This window comes from Periophthalmus magnuspinnatus, chromosome 18, assembly GCF_009829125.3.
Source record: "Periophthalmus magnuspinnatus isolate fPerMag1 chromosome 18, fPerMag1.2.pri, whole genome shotgun sequence".
In the NCBI taxonomy this organism is placed as follows: Eukaryota; Metazoa; Chordata; class Actinopteri; order Gobiiformes; family Gobiidae; genus Periophthalmus; species Periophthalmus magnuspinnatus.
In genome coordinates this window covers 26,659,401-26,676,629 of record NC_047143.1, presented here as the reverse complement: position 1 = coordinate 26,676,629, position 17,229 = coordinate 26,659,401, and the positions used below count along the sequence as shown (strand labels likewise).

General features: G+C 43.5%; 1 protein-coding gene across 1 annotated transcript; it reads left to right on the top strand.

Moving 5' to 3' along the window:
• The first annotated feature begins 8,609 nt into the window (after nt 1-8,609).
• LOC117386457 (G-protein coupled receptor 26-like) lies at nt 8,610-10,615 on the top strand. The gene is made up of 3 exons (XM_033983814.2): nt 8,610-9,280; nt 9,445-9,558; nt 10,240-10,615. The coding sequence occupies exons 1-3, from the start codon at nt 8,610-8,612 to the stop codon at nt 10,475-10,477; spliced, it is 1,023 nt and encodes a 340-aa protein (XP_033839705.1). The 3' UTR covers nt 10,478-10,615.
• Nucleotides 10,616-17,229: the final 6,614 nt, after the last annotated feature.

The window sequence follows — 17,229 nt, the reverse complement described above, 5'->3', positions numbered from 1 at the left end:
CTTCATGTGGAGCTGAACGCTGTGACGACGTCTCTCTTTTCTGTGTTTAAAATGAAAAACAAACGTTGAGAGTGAACGCATGAACGCGCAAAATGAGGAAACGATCCCGAACCAGCGCTGAGTCTTTAATAAACCGGTGAAGACGTCTTTCCAGGGTCCGTCCTCGTCTGTGGGTCAGAGTGGGTTATTTCTGCTCTGTGCTCGCCCCTGCTATCTCCCTGTCTGCTCCTCTCACTCTCCACATAAAAGGCCCTGATGGGAACAAAGCTCTGGCAGTGCCACCTGCTGAGGACCCGCTCGATAAAGACCGGGAGACGCCCTTTGACCTCATCGCGGCGCCTCAAACACAAACCCGTCCACGCCTCCCTCCGTCGCTCTACAGTAATACCTTTATTTCAAATGCGCTGTTCAAAATGTGCTGCGTAATATCGTCCGTAGATAAAAGCTCTCTCCGTGTCAGCGTTATTTACATCCACGTGGAGCCCGTCGGCCGCGGAGATGATGGTGAGATACCGCGCTGCTGTTGCCATGGGAGCGTGACTCATCTCGAGCCTTTACCTGTGGCAGCTGCAGAGCGCTCAGAGTCACCTCGTGCTGTTTTTGTTTGCACACCAAAAACACAGTGAAATGTGATTGGAGACGCTTCAGTGCGAGTTTGGATCAGTGTCGGGTCGGACGAGGTTTTGACGTTTAAGTAAAAATTGTACATGAAAAGTGTAAAACAATAAAATACAAAGAGATCCTTTCTGGGTGGTGTAAAGTGTCTTCTCATGATGTTTTGCTCCTCTGAAATGTTCATTATATTTTAGAAGAAGACCATGATGCTAATGCTAAGTCTATGTTGAAATACTCTGGGTCCAATTCACTTTCTATTGAAAAACTGTGTCTCTCTCTGTCTCTGCTGCTTCAGACTCATTCTGGTCTTAAATGTTCGTATTAACCCTCTACATGATCCTGGGGTTTTTATTTCACTATTGTGTCTGTAAATCAAGATATAAACATTAATAACAAATGAGTCCACAGTGTAAACATGAGGTCAGATTCTCTTCACGTTCATGTCACAGTCGTGTCGTGGTCAGGACGTGTCTGTGGGAGAAACACGGGACCCGGGGAAGACCCAGGACACTGAAGGGACTGGAGGAGGAGCTGGAGGACACGTCTGGGGTGAGGGAAGTCTGCAAGTCCCGGCTTAGACTGCTGGCCCCGGATAAGAGGAAGAACATGGATGGATGGAGTAACACTGAGCGAGGAGACGGTGAGCACTTTGACCTCACGTCTGTAGGTTTGTTTTAAATCGTAGACCTCACGTTTCCTGGTATCGCTGCATTTTTACTTTTTTTACTTTTTCAGATTTTTATTTTGAGTTGACATTTGTTTTAGAGACGCTCCTGTCCATCTTTTTAGTTCAGATGTTGCTTTCTGTTCTGCTCGTGCTTTAAGAATCTGCTGATACCGATATCGACCGAACTAGAGCTAGATCAGTCTGTCAGTTGGCTGAGATATCGAGCCGATATTTGCCCTTTTTAGCTGATGGAATATCGGCCTTAAATCTCCAGCACAGGCCGATGTTTTGTTTTGGTCGCCGCCTAAAGCGCAAACACACAAAGCTTTATTTGAACAGGACGATCACTGCTCAAAGTCTGACTACAGCCCTCTCTCTCTCTCTCTCTCTTTTTTTTCCTTTTTTTCTTTGTTTATTTGATTGGGACAGTGCATCTTATTGAACACGAACGTAAACAAACCAGATTAAAGCCAAAAGATCATTTCTGTCCATTGATCTCTTATAGATCTGTGGTAAAAAGGAACTGCACTGAGCTTGTTGTATAAAAATGACATAATTTAGAGAAAACGGTCAAAATATCGACCCAAAAATATCGGCAAACTCATTAGCCAACAGTTTATTCATATTATAAACAAGAATATCGGTCATGAAGAAAAAAACTTGAGTCGATCTCTTTTAAAAACAACATTTATTTCCTTCAAACAAAAATAAAATAAGCCAAAACTGATGGAAGTGTGTCATGTCGCTGTTATGTCTCTCCTGATTGGCTCTTTGGTTGCTATGATACTCGAGGTCGTGTTTCCAAATATGAAACTCGTCTCTAAATCGTCGCTGTAAATCCCGCTCCGGCCTCGACGAGCTTCATTTGGGGCTGACGCTGTGGTGACGTCACACTCTCCGTCCGGTCTTTACGGTCTGTGGACGTGCGGCAGCTGCAGGACTGTTTTGTGGCTGTGCTGCTGTAGATTTGTTGTCACACTTTGAGTCGTGTGGAGGACGTCCATCTGTCCGGCCTCTGTAAACACAATCCTCAGCTGTCATTCACGACGGGCGGCTGCTTATCAGGCCCCGACTCCGCGTAGTGCTCTCAAACACTGTGTATACACATGGACATAGCTAACCTGCTAGCCACCGCGCTCCAAACAGGAAGTGATCATGTGCGCACGTCAGCTCCATCCACTCTGGCCCCTCTCTGTTTTTATTTCACTATTGTGTCTGTAAATTGAGATATGAACATTAATAACAGACAAATCAGGGGAAAATAAAATAAAATAAAAAAATAAATAAAATAAAATAAAAATTGAAAATAAAATAAATCAATAAATACATTGAAATTAAATGAAATAAAATAAATAAAAATGAATAAATAAAAAATAAATGAAATAAATAAATTGTAACAAGACAAATAAATGAATAAATAAATAAATATATTGAAATAAAATAAATTAAAATAAAAAATAAAATAAATACATAAATACATTGAAATTAAATGAAATAAAATAAATAAAAAAGAATGATAAATAAATAAAATAAATAAATACATTGAAATTAAATGAAATAAAATAAATAAAAATGAATAAATAAAAAATAAATGAAATAAATAAATAAATTGTAACAAGACAAATAAATGAATAAATAAATAAATATATTGAAATAAAATAAATAAAAATTAAAAATAAAATAAATACATAAATACATTGAAATTAAATGAAATAAAATAAATAAAAAAGAATGATAAATAAATAAAATAAATAAATACATTGAAATTAAATGAAATAAAATAAATAAAAATTAAAAACAAAATAAATACATTGAAATTAAATGAAATAAAATAAATAAAAAAGAATGATAAATAAAAAATAAAATAAATAAATACATTGAAAGTAAAGGAAATAAAATAAATAAAAATAAATAAATAAAAAATAAAATTAAATAAATGTGTCTCTCTCTCTGTCTCTGCTGCTTCAGACTCATTTTAGTCTTAAATGTTCGTATTAACCCTCTACATGATCCTGGGGTTTTTATTTCACTATTGTGTCTGTAAATCAAGATCTGAACATTAATAACAGACAAATCAGGTCCTTCTTTCCCCGAGGTCGCTCCTGATAGCGTTAGCAACAGGTTTGATTGACAGCGTTGCTAAGGGCCTGTTCCCTGCTTAACCAATGATACGAGCGAGAAGAGGCGTTACCATCAACAGCCTTGCTCCTGATTGGCTCTTTGGTTGCTATGATACTCACAATCGGAATTCCAAATATGTAACTCTTAAGATTAGCCGCTATAACTGCTAGCCTCGATTAGCCTCATTTGGAGCTGGACGCTGTAGTGACGTCTTTACACACCGTGAGTCCGCACACGCTGAAAAACATGTTCACACGTGACCTCGAGATCATGGATTGATTGTTTTATAATGACTCATGTGAGTACGAGTCACAGCTCCCTCTAGAGGCGAGTGGCTTTCGACCTTGTGCCTGTTCAGAGACGAGCACTCGATACAAACTTGACCCTAATAAGAACAGATCCAGAGCAGCTCAGCGTCGTATGAAGTTAATAACCAATTACGCCGCAATTTGCAACCAGCTACTTCAGACTTTTACTGTATTTTCATGTTTTTTTCTGTTCAGTTAAAGTTTTTTTTATATCGCTCATTTAAAACAACTTTAGCTGAACCAAAGTATTTCACACAAAAGTCGACAAAAACAAAAATACAGATGATTATTAGAAATATTCCTTTGTTTTGTGTAAATTCATGCAGTTTGTGAAAGTATAACCCAGAGGTCGTGGGGTCAAAGGTCACATATCGATGTGTTTAACCTTTATGTGTTAATATGTGACCAGGAGGCAGGGGGCGCTGTGCTGAGTGGACACAGGATTTGATGACGTTCACTTTTGGGACTTTAGCCACAGTTTAAAACAAATTAGACCAAAATATGAGCGAAAATAAAAAGAGCAGCTGATGTTTGTGACGTAACGAAGTATTTGACTGTACTTTTAATTATCGTTACATAAAGAGAAACACACATAAATATAAATACACAGACGGTGCTTGGTTTTGATCTTTGCTCGTCTTTGTCTAAAGGCGTCACATTTCTTTACTGTATCTGGTGATGGGACACTGGGACAGGACAGTTACCCAACACCTTACCTGATGTTCTCCTCCTCTCTCCTCCTGCCCCTCCTTTCCTCTCTCCTTCCCTTCTCTCCTCCTCCTCCTTCTCACCCTATCCCCCCGCCCCCCCCTCCTCCTCTCTCCCCCTCCTCCTTCCCTTCTCTCCTCCTCCCCATTTCTCCTCCCCCTCTCTCTTCCTCCTCCCCCACTTTCTTCCTCCCTTTCATTCCTCCCCCTCCTCTTCCTCCTCTCTCCTCTTCCTACTTCTCCTCCTCCCCCTCTCCCCTTCTCTCCCCCTCCTCACCTTGTCTCCTCCTCTCACCTCCTCCCCCTCTCTTCCCCTCCTCCTCCCCCTCCCCTCCCCTCCTCCTCCCCCTCCTCCTCCCCCTCCTCCTCTCTCCTCCTCTCTCCTCCCCCTCTAGCCCCCCCCCTCCTCCTCCGTCGGACTCCCCTCACAGAAGTGGCGTTCCCTGCTCTGGTAAATCCTGGGGGAGATTCATGATGAGCTGAGATCCCACTTCGTTGGTCGTGTTTCCAGATCAGAGGCACTTCTGTGTCTAAAGGTGAACACACCGAAGGTCAGAGCCTTATGTAAGACGCACGATGTAAGACGCACGATGTAAGACGCACGATGTAAGACGCACGATGTAAGAGCGGCGTGAAGAACGATCAAAGAGCTCGTCAGAACGAACACTTCAGGATCAAGAGGGACCTCACACACACAGCCCCGTCTGACACAATTATACAGTAAAAACAGTCAAAAGTTTGACATGTGAAGGTCAAAAGCTGCTCCTGGGTCTAATGCTCTGGCCAGAACGTGTAGAATGTCCAATCTGTACTTGGAAACTACCACTTGATGACATCACAAGGTGGAATAGAGCATTTTGAGCTTTGGAGATGTTACAGACTGATAATAAAGTGTGACTCAAACATGTGTGAATGAAACAAAACACAACTCCAGGTCTGTGTTTGAGGAGGTGATAACTTTAGAACATGGGTTAAAGCTACAAGAGTCAGTTTTGTGTAACATTGGACCTTTAAGAATAAAACTGCAGGAAACATCACCGTTGTGTCTTCAGTGTCTCTGTTTGCTCCAGTGCTCCGTCTCTCCTGATTGAGCCTCCTCTTGTGTCTGAAGTGAGGCCTGTCTCCTTCTCCTTTTCCTCTTTGTGTTGAACTGACTCACAATCAATTGCAATTTGCCTTGTTCTGGTGAAAGTCAAAGTCAAAGCTGCACATTGAAGCTGTTTGTAAAGAAGCTGTTACCCCAGGTGTGTGTGCTCTGTGGTGTGTGTTCTGTGGTGTGTTCTCTGTGATGTGTGTTCTCTGTGGTGTGTGTTCTGGTGTGTGTTCTGTGGTGTGTGTTCTTGTGTGTGTTCTGGTGTGTGTTCTGTTGTGTAATAAAGCTGCTCACACACCTTATCTCTTCTATAAATAGACCTGCACTTTCCCCAGGAGCCTCAGTGGAGCCTCTCCCCGGCGTTTCATCAGGGTTTTTAAGGCGCTGACGTCGCCCGTAGGTGCTTTGTCTCACGGCCGTCTCAGCCGTGGGGACATTACACCTGTCCCTGTGAAGAAATGTGTCCTCTGCATTTGACCCATTCTTCAACTCTGCTGGGTTAAACCTGACAGAACACGACCCAACTCTACAGTGTGGTGCTCAGGACGATATGAGCTGAGGATTTGACCCACTGAATGTCTGAGCTGAGACACAGAGAGAACATGCAAACTCCACACAGAAAGGCCTGGGCGATCCGGGAGTAGTTACACAGTAATTACACAGTAATTACACAGTAATTACACAGTTGTTACACAGTCGTTACACTGTAATTAGTCATTACAGTAATTAGTTGCAGTAATTACAGTTGTTACACAGAACTTACACGGTCGTTACATGGTCATTACATAGTCATTACATAGTTATTACACAGTAATTACACAGTAATTACATAGTAATTACACAGTCATTACATAATCATTACAGTAATTAGTCGTTACATAGTAATTACACAGTAATTACACAGTAATTACATAGTCGTTACACAGTAATTAGTCATTACGCAGTAATTACACAGTAATTACATAGTTGTTACACAGTAATTACACAGTCGTTACACAGTAATTACATAGTCGTTACAGAAATTAGTCGTTACATAGTAATTACACAGTAATTACACAGTAATTACACAGTAGTTACACAGTAGTTACACAGTAATTACACAGTAGTTACACAGTAATTACACAGTCGTTACACAGTAATTACACAGTAATTACACAGTTGTTACACAGTAATTAGTCATTACGCAGTAATTACACAGTTGTTGTTACATAGTAATTACACAGTCGTTACACACAAACAGGATACAGCTCTAATACTAATAATGTTTTCAAGCTAATACAATCAGAGGTGATCCGCCAAACAACTGTACTCGAGTAAAAGTATTACTTTAGAGTAATAGTACTCAAGTAGAAGTACAGTTTGTGGTGAAAGAAAGATTACTCAGAAATGTCAGGGGTACTCGAGTAAAATGACTGTTACTTTGTTAAACTCAAGTAGTAGTAAAAGTATCATCAGGGCTGAGGGTGGAGCTGTGGGTGGAGCTGTGGGTGGAGCTGTGGGTGGAGCGTTTTCTCTCAGACTATTTCCTTCTAAATAAACAAAGTCAATCACAGAAGAGACGCAAAAACTTGAGCCAAAAACAAACCGACAACGAGTGAGAGCCGAGTGTGAGGTGATACAGAGCACCCCGAGCACCCCAAACACCCCGAGCTCCGTCTGACCTCCTGAGTCACTGTCTGCACCAGAGCCACACACACAAGAGCCACACACACACAAGAGCCACACACACACAAGAGCCACACACACAAGAGCCACACACACACAAGAGCCACACACACAAGAGCCACACACACAAGAGCCACACACACAGGAGCCACACACACACAGGAGCCACACACACAAGAGCCACACACACAAGAGCCACACACACAGGAGCCACACACACAGGAGCCACACACACACAGGAGCCACGCACACACAGGAGCCACACACACAAGAGCCACACACACACACACTGGTTCACTCTATTTTGTGTTGATCAGTGTAAAATCCCCAGTGCGGTTTGGACTGGTGTTTTATTATTAGTTGAAGTGTTAAAAGTGCAGAGAGGAGCCGCGGAGGAGCCGCGGAGGAGCCGCGGAGGAGCCGTGGTGCTTCAGGTTTGGAGAAGCAGCTGTTAATTATCATGAGGCAGAATTAGATTGACGCGTTTTAAATAGAAACTTTGCTAAAAGTGGCACAAACGCTAAAAGACTTTCTGAATAAATGTGTAAAAACATCCGGATGCTGAAGTGACGCAGACTGAAGCGGGAGCCGCAGGAAGGAGCCGTGGAAATGTGCAAATGTGTAAGAACAAAAACACAAAACACAAACAGCAGGTTTATATTTGATCTCACATGGACCTTGTGTTTTATCGGTGAAACTCTTTGATTCTTTTGATCCAAACTGTGAAAAACAGACGCGTCGTGATAAATAAATGACGCGTGTTGTGTCTGCGTTTACCAAACTAATGCTCACTAAGTATAAAGCACGAGCCCACGGTAACTCTGAGGCCAGGGGCCCATGAATAATGCAGCTGGTGGAATAGGATCAGTTTGCCCCTGTCTCTGCTGCGCACGTGCGCACCTGGTGCCATCCAGACCACATCCGCGCGCGCCCCTGAGTTTGACTCCAAAGGTGCATTGATTTAGGACAGAGTCTGGATCCTCACGGCGCAGGGACTGAGAGGTTTTGTCTTCTCCTTTAGAAACACAAGCCCGGACTAAACGCATCTTTAAATGTGCCTCTTTGTCATCGCGCTGAGGTTTTACGCACAGGGGCAGATATTTGACGTTACGCCTGGTGCGTGCTCCTCACCACTGCGCAGCTGCTCACACTCACACTCAGACCCGCCGCGCTGTGGACGCTCCGGGACTCTGTGGATCTTTACACTGATCTTCTGACTCAAAGTGTGGCTCTGGGGACAGGTGGACTGTCGCAGTATGTGTGCGGGGAGCAGAGCGCGGGTTCAGCACTCTGGACAGCGCTCAGGGAAGTTGGAGCGGACGGAGCGGCGCGCGCAAAGGATCAACTAAGACTCTGCCCCAGAAACCATGTCTGGACCCGGAGACCGGACACAGGACAGTCTGGAGTGAGACATGGACTTTCTGGAGTGAGACATGGACTTTGCTGAAGTGTTTTTCACGCTGTTCATCCTGGTGGTGGCTGTGGTGTCTCTGTTGTCTAACTTGTTGGTGCTGTTATGCTTCGTGCACAGCTCAGAGATCCGGCGGCAGGTGCCCGGGGTGTTCACCATGAACCTGTCCCTGTGCAACATTCTCATCACGGTGCTCAACATGCCCGCCACGGCGCTGGGCGTCGTGTGGAGGCAGCAGCCGTTTGGGGACTGCGCGTGCCACACCGTCAGCTTCCTGGAGACTTTTCTCACCGCGAACACGATGCTGAGCATGGCCGCGCTCAGCATCGACCGCTGGATCGCCGTGGTCTTCCCGCTCAGTTACTCGTCTAAGATGCGCTACAGAGACGCGCTGGTGATGGTGAGCTACGCCTGGCTCCACTCTCTGACCTTCTCCCTCACGGCTCTGCTCTTCTCCTGGGCGGACTACAGCCACGTGTACGCGTCGTGCACGCTGCAGCCCGGGCCCGGGGCCAGTGACAGGGTCAAGTTTACAATCTTTACTGTGGTTTTCCACGCCACGAGCTTCATGCTGTCGCTGCTCATCCTGTGTTTCACCTACTTAAAGGTGCTCAAAGTGGCGCGCTTCCACTGCAAGAGAATCGACATCATCACAATGCAAACTCTGTTCCTGCTGGTGGACATCCACCCCAGGTACTTTAAGGATAATAGACCTTTACCTTAAGGATAATATAATACACTTTTATAATGTTAAAATTACACTTTTATAATGTTAATATTACACTTTTATAATGTTCCTGTTGGGCGGCTGACCTCTGACCTCTGACCTCTGACCTCTGACTCATGTTCACTTTCAGTGTGAAGCAGAGATGCTTATCAGAGCAGAAGAGGAGGAAACAGAGAGCCACGAAAAAGATCAGTATCTTCATCGGGTCGTTCATCGTTTGCTTCGCTCCTTATGTCATCACAAGGTAAAAGACGAAACAGAGTCACTCTGTGCCTCACTCCTCTGATAAACAGCTCATAATGACACAGTTAACAAGAGCAGATAGTGATCAAATAAAAGCAGCCTCCATCACTCTCGTATCACTCTCATATCACTCTCACCTCTCATATCACTCTCGTATCACTCTCATTATCAGCACATTCACTTCTGTCACAGGAGTGGTTCAGATGGAGCTGTTTTACATAAGCACAGACTGGGCTCACACTTTACCTGTTTTATTCTGCTCATATCTGTGAACCTGTGAAATGTCTCCACTGCTGCAAACACACAACACACACTCCCTTTGAAACACATCAAATATAAAGCAGAGAACACAGGGAGTGAGCGCCTGGTGTGTGACCTGAGGCTCAGTGCTGTGGTCACATATGCTGCGCTCATCCATCAGTGTGACATTTGTGTGAACACTTAAACAGAGGACAGAGTGTGTGTGTGTTTTGTATCGTACACATCTGTCTGGACTCACAAAGGCTCCATGTTGCAGTGAGGAGTCCACATGTCTCACACACACATAATAAATGAACCATGGAACCAAAAGTAGAGCTGTAAATCCCTCGTTATTCCCACACACGGCTCTGCGCTCGTTTCCTGGCTGTTTGTGTCGTATTTCTAAAAACTAAAAATGCTTTTGTTTGCGCTGCCTCCACAGACTGGCCGAGCTTCTCCCCTTCGTCGACATAAACCGACACTGGGGAATTCTGAGTAAGTGCCTGACCTACAGCAAGGCCGCGTCCGACCCGTTCGCTTACTCGCTCCTACGGCAACAGTACAGAAAAGTCCTGGTCACCGCGGTCAACAGGCTCCTGCGCCGCGACCTCTACCCTTCATCTGGACACAACAGCTCCCTGGACACGGAGAACGACTACTGTCTGCAGAGGATCAGCTAGAGCCGCACGGGCCCCGTCTGCAGACCTCTAACACAGGTGCCCCTGGTGCATTGTGGGAGGAGACTCTCAGAAAAAGATATTGTTAGCAGAGCACCGGGGGGACGGCGCAGGGACTGTGTGTGTGGGCGGGGGGCGCCAGGCGAGTGGAAAGAACAGGATGTGGGCGGAGAAGACAGAAGTGACAGTAATGAGGAGGAGGATGGACGGCAGGAGTCTCCGTCACTATGGGTAAATACAGATCAGTCTCACAACGAACCAATAAATCCATCGCACCGAAGCAAACGCAGGAGAGTAAAAGACTGGACCAATGTGAAGACCACAGCCAGTCCACCTTCTGCCCACTGCCAAACTTCAGGGACAAACGGAGGACAGTTTGGACCATAGACTGTATAAACAAGTGCGACGTCTCCCAGGCAAACGAAGCTCATCGAGGCTAGCAGCTTTAGCGGCTAACGGGAGCGACCTCGAGGGAAAGAAGGACCTGATTTGTCTGTTATTAATGTTCATATCTTGATTTACAGACACAATAGTGAAATAAAAACCCCAGGATCATGTAGAGGGTTAATACGACCAAAATGATAAGTCCGAGTCACAGTTTTTCAATAGAAAGTGAACTGAAGCCAGAGTTGGAGTGCGCACATGATCACGTCCTGTTTGCGGCTAGCACGTTAGCTCTGTCCATTTACATATACAGTCTATGGTTTAGGTCCAGTCTCAGCTGCAGCTCAGAACCGCCATGTTTGTTTCTTTGTTTATTTATTTATTTATTTCCAGTGTCACTAAATATTCGAGCATTTTGTCGACTTTGAGTTTTTAGTGACAGGAGCCAAAGGCAGGTAACACACACACACACACACACACACACACACACACCGTGAGCTTGAATGTACCAGTCCACTTTTGCAGAGCCGTGTTTGCGTAGTTTGTATGAATATTTACATGATGTTCTATATTTGCACTGTACAGGGAAATACTTTTATAGACTTATATATTGCGAGGGGAGCAGTGTGATGTAGCAAAGGTCCGCTGTAAGTGCTTTAACTGTGAGCGCCTCAGACTGCGGAAAGACGTGGACCGAGCGAGTGCGACGCCACCACAGGAGCTCATCGAGGCTAACGGTTATAGCGGCTAATCTGGAGCCGAAAGAAGGGAAAGAACGCGCCTGATTTGTCTGTTTTTAATGTTCGTATCTTGATTTACAGACACAGAAACGCGGTGGCTAGCACGTTAGCTCTGTCCGCTCGTGTAAACAGTCTGAGGTGTGTATGTGCCAGGTCTGAATGTGACTGTTGAGCTGCTCCTCTTGACTCAGAAGCAGCTTTACTTTTGGAATAGATTTAAATGACATAATCTTAATCCACATGTGTTTCTCTAGTGTGAGCCTCTGACCGTTCTCTGATAGTTTAAAATGTGCAATAAACGCTGTTAGACACTGCTCCGTGTGAAGTGTCGGCTGATTTTAATGAGAAAGTTTTATTTAAATCAGAGTTATTCTCCAAACTGTTCAGATGTTTCTCCATGTTCTGCTCGTTTCTTCTAGTTGAGTCTCTGAAGTTTTATTTGGACTGATTCATGTTTGAGTTTAATCTTTAATCCACTATTTTCAAGACGCCATTTTGTGGATTTACCCCCGTTTAACCTCCACCTGTGACACGCCCACTGTGACACGCCCACTGTGATGTACACGCCCACTGTGATGTACACGCCCTCTTCTCATCTCCTCGTTCTCGTCTCTTCTCTTGTTTCGTCTCCTCTCTCCTCTCCCCTCTTCTCGTTCTCATCTCCTCTCGTCTCTTCTCTTGTTTCGTCTCCTCTCTCCTCTCCCCTCTTCTCGTTCTCGTCTCCTCTCTCGTCCCCTCATTCTCGTCTCCTCTCATCTCCTCTTGTCTCCTCGTTCTCTTCTCCTCTCTCCTCTCCCCTCTTCTTGTCTCCTCTCGTCTCCTTCTTCTCATCTCCTCTCTCTTCTCCTCTTGTCTCTTCTCTCGCCTCCTCGTTCTCATCTCCTCTCGTCTCCTTCTTCTCGTCTCCTCTCTCGTCTCCTCTCGTCTCCTTCTTCTCGTCTCCTCTCTCATCTCCTCTCGTCTCCTTCTTCTCGTCTCCTCTCTCGTCTCCTCTCGTCTCCTTCTTCTCGTCTCCTTCTTCTCGTCTCCTCTCTCGTCTCCTCTCGTCTCCTTCTTCTCGTCTCCTCTCGTCTCCTCCTTCTTGTCTCCTTCTTCTCGTCTCCTCTCTTGTGACTCTGACGTACTCTCTCGCTCTTCCTTGTCCAGTTTTATTTTCTTAATCGCTGATACTCGTGGGATTCTGCAGCGTCGCGTCGTCATTTTGGTGCAGATTTTTAAAAACGCTCTGCTCTAGTGCGATGTGCCTCTGTCCACAGGGGGCGCTGCAGCTACACGTCTCTCTGTGGTGACGACGTTTACGGCGACGTCTGCTCCAGTGGACACAACAGTTTTCTAACTTGAACTCGGCTTGAACTGTTTCTTTTCTGAAGTCGTTTTAGATAAATATTGTGATTTAAATGTGTAAATTATAACAGAGATGAGAACCATAGAGACTCAAGCACAAAGGGCTGATTTAAGTATTTTTTTTAACCAAAGATGAAAAAACAGATGATTGTCGGTCACTATAATGAATTTTAAATCAGTTGTTGTGATCGACTGAATCTCTTTTCCGCGTCACTTCTGGTTTTGTTTTTGCTCCTTTTTATAAAACGATGTTTCGTTTTCTGCTCGTCTTTGGGGATCACTGCATCAAACGTCACATTTTTAATTAAACTGCAAATGAAACACGCGGCGCCGCACGACCACAGTGAGGAGAGCGGCGTCTGTTATTACCGAGCTTAATTACAGACAGGTCAAAGGTCATTCTTACCAATTAGTTATACCATTCATCCTCACACTTTAATATCCATAACTTTGTAATTAAATCCAACCACAAGTGTCGGAATTTTCATGTTTCATGTTCTTTTTTATGTAAACGATTCACTTAGATCATGATTAATGATTCATGAAGCACATATTTATTCATTATGACAGTGGCTCAGTTGGTAGAGCGTTTGGCACAGACTGTGTAAATCATATCATAGCAACCAAACAGCCAATCAGGAGCGAGGTTGGTGAAGATAACGCCTCTTCCCGCCCACACCGCTGGTTTAGCAGGGAAAAATGGTGTTGCTAATGCTAGCTTTGTCTGTTATTAATGTTTATATCTTGATTTATGGACAAAATGGTGAAATAAAAACCCCAGGATCATGTAGAGGGTTAATACGAACATTTAAGACCAAAATGAGTCTGAAGCAGCAGAGACAGAGAGAGGACAGAGATTTAAAAACAAAACAAAATAACAAAAAGAAAAAAAACACACACAAAAAACACAAAAAAACCCCTCAAAATAACAAATAAAGAAAATGAACTAAAAAACACATCAAGATAACAAAAAATTACAATAAAAATAACTTTAAAAAAACTCAAAATAACAAAAAAAACCTCCAAAAAACAAAAACAAAAACCCTCAAAATAACAAAACAAAACAAAAAACACCTCAAAATAAATACAAAAAAATAAAGAAAATAAAAAAACACCTAAAAAAAAAAAAATTATAATAAAAATAACTAAAAAAAAACAACAACAAAAAAACCCCCAACAACCTCAAAACAACTAAATAAAAAATAAAATAAACTCAACATAACTCAAAAAAATTAACCCAGGATCATGTAGAAAGTTAATCTGAACATTTAAGACCAAAATGTCTGAAGCAGCAGAGACAGAGAGAGGACACAGATTTTCAATAGAAAGTGAATTGGAGCCAGAGTCGATGCTAGCAGGTTAGCTATTTCCCTTTATATAAACAGTCCATGGTGTTTATTCTGAAGGTGAACGGCTCAAATCGACATAAACATCATTGGTTGAGCGTCACATTAAACTGCGCGGCAGAGTAAAAGTCGATTTCAAAAGTTCCAAAATGGCCGAACCCCTGGACTCTTCAAATCCAGATCAAACTGACACATGTGCGGAGGCCCTGACCTGCTCTAGAATGCAGCTTTTTTCCCGACGCCTCTACACACAGTTGTAATTATGGCATCGTTACAAGGATTTAATGAGAGCGTCTGAAGCAGGTAAACAGGATTATATAAGAACAACAGAGGCTGAGCTTTTATCACACTGAGGTTTTCATGTTCAGGGACGACTGCAGAGAATCATTCACCTCATTGATTTGGGATTTATTGATTTGAAATTCGTTTGGGGTCAAATTCCACAACTGAGGCTCCTTCTGTTGTTTATCCAGGTTTGGGACAGACACAAGAACTTTGAACTGTGTAACCTGGATCTGTAACAAAAACACAGAGCGAATTATTTCACTAAATCAGCCACAGATGGAAGAAAAAAGAACAGATTCTTCTGACTGTAGTTCTTCTCTATTCTGCCTGTAGTTCTTCTGTGTTCTGACCGTAGTTCTTCTGACTGTAGTTCTTCTCTGTTCTGACCGTAGTTCTTCTGTGTTCTGACCGTAGTTCTTCTGCCTGTAGTTCTTCTGTGTTCTGCCTGTAGTTCTTCTCTGTTCCGACTGTAGTTCTTCTGTGTTCTGCCTGTAGTTCTTCTTCCTGTAGTACTTCTGTGTTCTGCCTGTAGTTCTTCTGCCTGTGGTTCTTCTGTTTTCTGACTGTACTTCTGCCTGTAGTTCTTCTCTGTTCTGCCTGTAGTTCTTCTGCCTGTAGTTCTTCTCTGTTCTGCCTGTGGTTCTTCTGTGTTCTGCCTGTAGTTCTTCTGCCTGTAGTTCTACTCTGTTCTGATCGTAGTTATTCTGCCTGTAGTTCTTCTCTGTTCTGCCTGTAGTTCTTCTGCCTGTGGTTCTTCTGTGTTCTGCCTGTAGTTCTTCTCTGTTCTGCCTGTAGTTCTACTCTGTTCTGATCATAGTTCTTCTGCCTGTAGTTCTTCTCTGTTCTGCCTGTAGTTCTTCTGTGTTCTGCCTGTAGTTCCTCTTCGTTGTGCCTTAAGCGCTGGCACAGTCCGCTTTCCCTCTGAGGACCCGAGGCTGCTGCCCGGCGCCATGATGAATATTCACAGCCTCGTGCTAATTTTAATTTGAACAGCTCGTAGAAGCAGAGGGCGCAGTAATGAGTTCAAAAGGTACAACACCAGCAGAGTCAGGCGGCCGTGACAAGATTTACTACAGCGTCCGCAGACATTAGTGGAGTTAGACGCAAAGTGAACACCTCAGCTAAGGCTCGCGAGGGCAGAGCGAGAGCACAGGAACACAAAAACAATATTTACACCACAACCCGAGGCCTATTTAACAGGTCTCAGGTGCACTGTGGAACTTTTCTCGTGGTACTTCCTGGTGCTGTAGCATTAAACTCGCCAGGAATCCAGAATTTATACTTCTCCAGTTTTGTCTTTTTTTTCCATTACAAGGTTTTAATGGTCAAAAAAACCTGCTGTTGTGGAACTAAGACTCCTTTTCTTGGCTCGGATGAACGTTGAAGCAAAGACGAAGAGTTTATTTCTCACAAAAAAACAGGTCAAACCGAGTTGCTAACAGCATTTCCCCCAAAATTAGACCCCGAATAATGAAAATCACCAAGTTTATGTGGTTTGAGATGAACTTGAGGATGTACAGATGTGACGCTCCGACTGAAGTGTGGTCAGACGAGCTCCTGGTGGTTCCTGGTGGTTCCTGGAGGCTCCTGGAGATGTTCATGAGCTGGATGACCTCAGGATGTAACATGTGGAGGTAAAACAATACAAGGTGTGATACAAAGTCAAAGGAGAGAGATCTGAAAGCAGCAGTTTGGTCTGATTGCGTCTGTCTTCACTTACATTTCAAACACATCGTAACAACCAAAAGGAACAAAAGGTTTTACATGAAAGGTTCTCCAAACACTGTCTTTAAAACCAAACCAAATGAGTTTTAGTTACAGACCAAGTGATTTTTAAAAGATAAAATAATCACACAACATTTTCATTTCCTTTACACCTTCATTCTTACTGTCAGTATCTCGCCTCTCCACAGTTTTGACTTGTAACTTGGCCTTTTCACCGCTGAGATACATGATGTCAGACTCTCGGACGGAGCCAAGAGCCAGTTTTTCCTCATGATGACGCTGCACTTTATCCTGAAACATCCAAAAGGTAAATTCACAAACATTTTTATTCCCATCTAAACTCCAGAAGTGGCTTTACAACAACAAAAATCTGACTTTTAACAGCATCAGTGTATCTGCCCCATGTGTGTTAAACATGACTGGCCCAGAGAATGATGTTGAGGCTTAATGCCAAACTGTGGGACATTCTCCACTGAGACAAACAGGTGGTGGACACAGGAAAGTCACATAAACCTATAAAGTGCACGTTTAATCCTTGTGTGTTCCTCCCAGTAAAGTTACATTGAAGTTCCTCTGAGATCAGTTTGACCCCAATTTATTTGTCTTATAACTCAGCCATAAAATAACATACTTTTCTTTTCTTTTTTTTTTGGGTTAATAGGCCGTATTTTAGTAAAGATCGTGCATTTTTGGACGTCAAAATCTCCTGCAACTCTTCATTTCCATCACTGTCCTGTGTTTGTCGAGTGCAGAGGTGGAAATTAAGTTGATCTGAGGTATAAGAGAAACAAATTGGGGTCAAATTGAACTTTAACGTAACTTGTTTTTCAGACATTTCTTATTATACAATCGACATTTTTTCAAGTGGCCCAATTTTCAGCCTATTTGATGAAGAAATGTCCAAGTTCCGCTGTGAGTGAGTTATTTTTTG